This window comes from Myotis davidii, unplaced genomic scaffold (genome assembly GCF_000327345.1).
Source record: "Myotis davidii unplaced genomic scaffold, ASM32734v1 scaffold458, whole genome shotgun sequence".
Taxonomy (NCBI): Eukaryota; Metazoa; Chordata; class Mammalia; order Chiroptera; family Vespertilionidae; genus Myotis; species Myotis davidii.
The window spans coordinates 2289610-2297546 of NW_006289819.1; the positions used below are offsets into that span (position 1 = coordinate 2289610).

The 7937-nt window shown below is 48.7% G+C and overlaps 1 protein-coding gene across 3 annotated transcripts in view; it reads left to right on the forward strand.

The window, feature by feature from the left end:
• The window catches only part of ERMAP (erythroblast membrane associated protein (Scianna blood group)), a 19999-nt gene extending 13084 nt beyond the window's left edge, over positions 1-6915 (forward strand). For all 3 annotated transcript variants that reach the window (XM_015563179.1, XM_015563180.1, XM_006762589.2), the window contains 6 exons: positions 778-810; positions 2861-2881; positions 3947-3967; positions 4058-4084; positions 4174-4200; positions 6008-6915. In XM_015563179.1, the coding sequence (XP_015418665.1) occupies positions 778-810; positions 2861-2881; positions 3947-3967; positions 4058-4084; positions 4174-4200; positions 6008-6687 (809 nt within the window). In that variant the 3' untranslated portion in view covers positions 6688-6915. The remainder of the gene's footprint in view (positions 1-777; positions 811-2860; positions 2882-3946; positions 3968-4057; positions 4085-4173; positions 4201-6007) is intronic.
• The last annotated feature ends 1022 nt before the right edge of the window (positions 6916-7937 follow it).

Consider the following 7937-nt stretch of genomic DNA (forward strand, 5'->3'; position numbering starts at 1 on the left):
TAGGTCTAACATGGGGGAAGCTCTTATTCATTCAACAAATAATTGATAATTGTCTACTAAGTGCCCTGGACTATACTAAATGCTGGGAATACAATGGTCAAAGCAGGCAGTCTTTGCCATCTGGGAGCTTTCAGTCTGGCCAGGGAGGTCTACATGAGTTAAGTAACTGCACACATCAATGTAAAAGTACAACCATACAGATGCCACGAGTGGAAGTCCTGGAGGCTGCGAAGATTATGACCAGGAGGAACCACCAAGCTTCAGGGGCAGGAGAAGAGTCCCCAGAGGAAGTGATATTTGATCTGGAGGAGGGGGAGGCATGGGGGGAGAGGGAATAGAAAACGATCCACAGAGAAAGACCAGCTAGAGAAAGAAAGACTGCAGAAGTGAGGGGGACGCTAATAGGGGACCAGGCTGCAGAGTTAGGCAGGGCCAGGCCGTGTGAGGCCTTGGAGGTCATGTGGAGAACTTTAGTTTTTCTCTCCAGGGCAGTGGCAAAGCAGAGTGGGATATCTTGATCAGAATTGTGCTTTGAGCAGCTTTCTCTGACTGCAGTATTGGGAAGAGGCCAGAAAGAGCAAGACAGGACTGGGGGCAATTTGGGCTACTAGTTCTGTCATCCAGTTGAGAGATGATGAGGGCCTGGATTAGGGAGGTGGCATGGTGATAGAGGTAAACAGGTTTGCAAGCAGGTAAAATCAGTAAGAATTAGGGACCTTCAAGGTAATGGCACAGAATCTCATTTTTTATTTTTTATTATTACTTTTCTCCCTCTAGAAACTCTTCTCTCAGACCATGCAAAAGAAAAAGGTAATTATATGAAGGGGTAGGGAGCAAATAACATATTCCTTCTCCTTCTACATAAATGCTGACAGTCTATTATTATACATACACTAGGGGTTTGGTGCATGAATTCGTGCACAGGTAAGGTCTGGCTGGCCTGCCCTGATCAGGGCCAATTGGGCCAGGCCAACCAGGGGGAGGGGCCACAGGAGGTTGGCAGGCCGGCCCTGCCCCCAATTGGGGCGGGGAGGGGTGATCAGGGGTGGGGCTGGCCCAGGGGAGGGGCCACAGGTGGTTGGTCAGCTGGCCCTGCCCCCTGGTGGAACTCCCGGTAGAGGGGACAATTTGCATATTAGCCTTTTATTATATAGGATTATTCAGGTATACACACACATATTCTTCATTAATATTATTGGAATTTACTTTCCAGTGTGAGGGGGCTATGGGGTAGGTGGCAGTGGGTGAGGGGATGCTCATGGTAAAAAGTCATAGGTCTGAATTAGCATGAGCTCCTTTTATCAGCCTTTCCACCAGTCACCTAAAAAGGCCTATATTCAATTTAAAGTCTATGAATATGTTCATCTGGGATGTATGAGAACCTCAAGGATCCACACAACATTTGCATTCAGACAGGTGGTGTGATACAGTGGGAGCCCCACAGGCTCTGGAGTCAGCGACACCTGGTCAGGTCACTGGTCTGCCTTGGATGTGTCACTTCACTGCTGTGACCTTTGGTTTCCTCAACTATAAAATGGGATTAAAAATCCCCTTGCCCGATTGTTTTCAGGGTTTAAAGAGACAGCTTGAAAACAACTCTTCTATTACAGTGCCTGGTACTCCTCTTCCTTATTGCCATTTCATCTTCATTAACTGAATGTTTGTTCTGGGCCATTGAGGGTGAAAGTTCGACACCCAGGGTACAAAAAACAGGCAGTCTCTGCCCCTTAGAATCTAGCTGAGAATACAAGTCACTGGCTCAGAAATGGAACACATTCAATGATTTGGGCCTCTCTCCTCCGCCCTCACCTGTCCTCCCCGCGGGTGAAAGTGTGGGGGTGCACGCAGCAGGGGCCCTCTGGCTGCTCTCTCCAGAAGCCGTAGGCACAGTGTGGTGCAGTGGCCAAGGCCTCTGACTGGGAGTCAGACACACTGGGGCTTGAAGCCTGTCTCCTTGGCCACTTGCTAACTGGATGACCTGGGCAAATTTCCATGTCCCTCTGAGCTTCAGACCTGGGAACAATAATTCTACGCACCTTACATTGTCAAGGGGGTTCAGTGCCTACATCATTATGAGAACAGGACACAATCAATGGAGGCTAATAATAGTGGAAATAAAATATGTCAATATTATATATAAATAATATAATGTATACATAATATAATCAATCATTAATAGAGTGAACATTATATAATTATAACATTAATCAGATTAATATCATTGATATAAACATAAACCAAGAGCTCCTGAGGGGCCATATCATATCCAGCTTCATTGCTCCAGGGCCTAATGCCTAACACATGCCCAGCCCTTAGCACAGGGCCTGGCAGTGGACTCAAAGTTATAACTTTAATTCCCTGGCAGGGCCAATGCTCCTGGCAGCATGTGAAGCATATACATACATCCCAAACCATCTGGAATCTCCAAATCTGAGACTCTCTCTGTAGGACTTCAGGAGAATTACTGTAGAGAGTGAGAAAGCCATGTCCACTAGTCAGTGCTAGGCCTTTGCTGTAGATATTATAAACAGTAGGTTATAAAAGGGCAGCAAGGCACACACTCATGTACACATGGTTACAAACATATGGAAACACTCGTACAGACAGTGGAAATGAAACCAGATAAAAAGGAAGGGAAAAGGAAGGAGGAGCCAGGCCTGGGCAGCCTGGTCCTTGGAAAGTGGCACCAGCTGCACTGGCTTCCCCAGGCTGCCTCTGGGAGGCGACGCACTAGCAGCTGAGAGGCATGTCATCCTTTCCACGGTGTGGGGGTGGTGGTGGTGGTGGGGGGTGATGAGCTTCCCTGGGCTCAGGGATAAAGCAGAGCATCTGCTCACTCAGGCCTTTTTCTGTTTTTCAGGAAGGCTCCACAAATCCCTCAGTAAGTTCTGCTCCTCCGTGGCATGGACCTCCTTCTGCCAACATCTTTGCTTTAGGATGGGTGTCTCAGTTTCATTTCCTGGGGCAGAAGGGAGGGGTCAGGGTGCTTTAAACCACGGGGTTGGAGATTTCTTGGCTCTCAAGGGCCTCTCTTCTCAAATATTCCCTGCTCCCCTTTCCTGCACAACAGTTACCTAGTCCAGCGGTCGCCAACCTTTCGGACCTCACAGACCAACGCTAGGTCCTAGTCTCTAAGCAGGAAATGTTAATCAGGAAGAGATGTAGCTCCGTAGGTGAAGCCACCTGGAAGACCTTTTATCACCAGGCATGGCATTCCCTTAGGTGGTGTCCCAGGCGATGGGTCCTCATTAAACTGAACACGTGGAGGAGCGTTTCTCCATCTCATGTATGAGACCCTCTTTAGTGCAAAAAAAGAATTTTCAGACATGACATGTCTACTTTATTTTACCTTGATTAAATGTACACAAGAAAATCTAATAGAAATTCAGTGATAGTTTTTGTTTGTTTATCTTCACCCAAGGATATTTTTCCATTGCTTTTCAGAGAGAATGGGAGGGAGAAAGGGAGGAGGGAGAGAGAGAGAAACATCGATGTGAGAGAGACATATTAACTGGTTGCCTTCCAGGTGCCCCCACAGGGTGGGGTGGGGGCAAACCACAACCCAGGTACGTGCCCTTGACCATGATTGAATCTGCAACCTTTTGGTGCAGGAGCCAACACTCTAACCATTGAGCAACACCAACCAGAGCTCAATGATAGTTTTAAATGAACTTATATTTTGTTCTTCTCTCACAATATCTACATATATTCCATTGTAGTTACCTAGATGCGTGAGATGTGCTACTCAATGAGTTGTAGTCAGGTTTGGCTTACTTGGGAATTTGTTGGCCCTCTGAAGTATCTCTGGGGATCACTGAGGTGGGGCTGGATGGTCAGGGTATTGCTAGTGACGATCTGATGTGGGAATGCGGTTGGGAGGGGACCGAAGCATTATGGAAATGTGGAAGCCCTCCTTCTGATTGGTCACACTGTTTTTATTCTTTAGAGAAACTCCGGAGTGAACTGAGTAAGTTTCCCATGTCCTTCCATCCCGAATTCTCTCCTGCTGATTCTATAGTTTCAGTGATAGCTCACCCCTCTTGTTTCTTTTTTGTAGAGTTGAAAAGAGCTGCAGCCAACTCAGGTGAGATGCACTTTCTGGGTGCCTGACTCCCGCCCTCTGGGGGTTCTCCTTGTCTCCTTCGAGTTTACAATCCCTTTTATGTCTTTCAGGCTGGAGAAGGGCCCGGCTGCACTTCGGTAAGTTACACCAGGCAAACCCGCCTACATTTCAGAGCCCAGTGCTCTGTTCCTTTGGAATGCAGGCTGACTTTTTGTTTGTTTGTTTGTTTTTTGTTAATCAAACCTATTTATCTGCTTATCAAATTTTAAAAAATCTTTGTGATTTTTTTTGGGGGGGAGGCTCAGTGAGACTTAGAAAGTTTATTGGTTATTTGCATGTTTTCTCGAAGACTTGTCTGCTCCTATGCCTATTCTGGCTACTATTTGGTTTGTGAGGATTCTTCCTATATAAAGTGTAGAAACTCTGTCCTGTTCCTCACAAATTATTTTTCTGAGTTTTTCGTTTGCATTTTAATTTCCTTATATTATTTGTTTGATGCGTGAATGTCTTGTTTTTATGTAGCCCAATTTAAGAATCTCTTCCTGTGTAGTTTCCTCTGTGCTTTCAGGTTTTGGAAGTCCTTCTTATCCCACAGTTGGGTAAATAGCCAGTGCTCCTCTGTCTGTACACACACCTGCCACCTTCTTCTTGCTCTTGGGGGTTGGTGATTGAGATTCTCAGAGAAGAAGGGAAATGGGTGGGCGGGTGCCCCTCCCCCCATTGTAGACTACAAAAGGTTTTGTAGTTTAATTCTAAAAGATTTGCACATCTCTTTTACTTTATTTCTAAATATTTGCTTTTTTTTTTTTTTTTTGCTGCTGTTTCAATGAGATCTGTTAATTTCCCTGCTTGGGTCCTTATCAGTTTTCCAGTCTGTTGATGCCCCTCCTGTTCGCTCCCTCTTCCTTCAGGCAGGTGGAACTGATGAGTCGGCCGCTTCAGAGCATGCCTGGTCACCTTGGTTGACATTCTGGGAATTCCCAAGTCCTTCTCACACTCAGTCTGGCTTATTCCCACCACCTGGGCAAAACACACATTTCACAGATTTAACTCTCCAAGAAGTGTCTGCTCTCTGTACTGGGGGAAGGAGGGAGACCCACCATGACCTTCCACAATTTTAAGAAAGAATCCTTCTCTCTTTACTAACATTTAAAAATAATAATTTTGAGCAACAATTTCAGTTAACAAGATGAGCATCACACACTGTGTATGAAGGAGGCACTACCTCATGTGTTAGCTCATCAAATGTGCACGGCAGCTCGACCACGTCGGGTCTGCCATTGTTCCCACTGTATGGATGAAGAGACTAAGGTTTGGAGATGAATAGCACGCCCCAGGTCACATAACCAGCCTGTGGCAGAGCTGGGACTTCCACGTCCAGTGTGGCTTCTGGGTCTAACATCAGAGCCCAGGTTTATTATCATACTTTAGCTTCCTTTGGACCATCGAAGACCAAGGCGGTATTTCCTAAGGGATTAAGGCAGCTTCACAAAGGAAAACTTTCTCCTGTTTTATTGAACACACTAGAGGCCCGGTGCATGAAAATTCATGCAAGAGTAAGCCTCTCCCCCACCCCTACCCCCACCCCCCAGAACCTGGGCTGCTTCGCTCAGGCTGCCACTGCCACCCACCCGGTTCCCTGTGGTTCCCTATTCATCATGCTGAAGTCGGAGCCTGCAGGCCGAGGAGGAGGGACTGAGGTGGGCAATGCACCTCATCGCAACTGGTTAAGTGGTCGTTCCGGGCGTTACGGTCGCTGGCCTTTTATTATATAGGATGACCAGGAGATCCAGGAGAACGGAAGACACTTTTCTTTGGCTCCAGTACATCTGGGGTCGAAGGAATCATACACTAAAATGGGTCCAGTGATGGGGGTTGCTGACCCAGAGGTGATTTTTTCCCTCCAAAGCTACCCAAACCTCTGCTCTCTGTGCCCCTCTGCAGTGGCCGTGACCCTGGATCCCGACACCGCGCATCCCAAACTCATCCTGTCCGAGGACCGCCGGCGTGTGCAGCTCGGAGACAGGAGGCAGCCTGTGCCTGACACCCCCCAGAGGTTCGATTTCGTCGTCAGCGTCCTGGGCTCCGAGGCCTTCGTGGCGGGCTGTCACTACTGGGAGGTGTACGTGGGAGACAAGACCAAATGGATCCTGGGGGTGTGCAGCGAGTCAGTGAGCAGGAAGGGCAAGGTCACCGCCTCGCCCGCCAACGGGCACTGGCTGGTGCGGCAGAGCCGCGGGGCCGAGTACGAAGCTCTCACGTCCCCGCAGACCCCCTTCCGCCTGAAGGAGGCCCCGCGCTGCGTGGGCGTCTTCCTGGACTACGAAGCAGGCATCATCTCCTTCTACAACGCGACCGACAGGTCCCACATCTTTACCTTCACCCACGCGTTCTCTGGCCCCCTGCGCCCGTTCTTTGAACCGTGCCTGCACGATGGAGGGAAAAACACGGCTCCGCTAGTCATTTGCTCGGAACTCCAGAAATCGGAGGAACCCGTGGTCCCCAAGTCAGATGGAAAAGGCCGCGCGAACGGGGATGTGGCCCTGAAGGTGGACGCTTCCCTCCGGCCCTGGTCCCCCGATCTGGGCCCGGCGCTCCAGGGGCTCAAGGTTCCTTCTTTTTAGGGAGGTGTCTCCTTGGCTGCGCCTGACCCTCCGGCCCAGGGCTCTGGATTTCAGTCTCTTGGCTCCACACCGGCCTCTGGAACAGCTCATCTCCTTTCCCCAAATCCAGACCCTTTTGTGGTTCTATTCGTGCCACCGTCCTCCCATTTCTAAACCCTGCCTCCTGCGGGGGACTTGAAGTTCCCATTGCCCTGGAAGAATCCTTGAAAACCAGGTGAACAACCAGATTAGGGTTAGGCGGTGATGGTGAGTGGGTGTCACCGAGACCCAGGGGTTCTCCATGCGAGAGGACTTCATTTTATCGCATCCTGAACTTGGGCTTTTAAACTATATTTTTATTGATTTCAGAGAGGAAAGAAGAGGGAGAGAGAGGGAGAGAGAGAAACATCCATGATGAAAGAATCATGGATCGGCTGCCTCCTGCACGACCCCCACTGGGGATCGAGCCCGCAACCCGGGCACGTGCCCTTGACCGGGAACCGAGCCCGGGACCCCTCAGTCTGCAGGCCGATGCTCTATCCATTGAGCAACACCAGCCAGGACCTGAACTTGGGCTTTTAGTTGTGATGTTATGGGGCCCAGTCCCTGACTTCTTACTTATGTCATCAAGAATGGCTTTTCTCTCTGTTTTAGTTCATGCCTTTAGCCCCCAAAGCCAGCTTTTTAAAAGTAATCATGTTTGGGTCATACACTCTTCATCCTTCTGGACTATGGGATAGGGTGGATCAGGGGGTAAAACATACCGTCCCTTTCTAGTTCCTTGATGCTGTTGACAGCATAGTTTTGTGATAGCCAGAGCTAACGTACGTCTTCAAAGCTAATTTACCTATTGATGATGACCAGGTACAGGGACTTTAGAGTGGTAGCTGTAACCCTGAAAAAGCCCCAGGAGCAAATCAAGGAACTGGTAAACACAACTTCAAACACAGCAGGCAGCTGTGTGAGGCCTTGAAGAGACAGCGATGGATAAGTTTGTCTGCTGCGCTGGTCCTTTCGAATACCCTCCCGAGATTTAGAGAGGCCCTGTTAGAAAAAGTGGCAGTTTTAACCACCAATATAGACAGTTTCCCCAAACAAGACATTATACTGGAAGACTTGGCTATTTGTGTAGCACAAGCATGTCAAACTCAAAGGCTAACATGGGACAAATAAACAAGGCATGAGGCCCATGGGCCATGAGTTTGACATGCTTGGTGCAGCGGACTCCTAGGTCAGAGAGTATTGATTTCAGAAAGGAAGTTGATAGACCA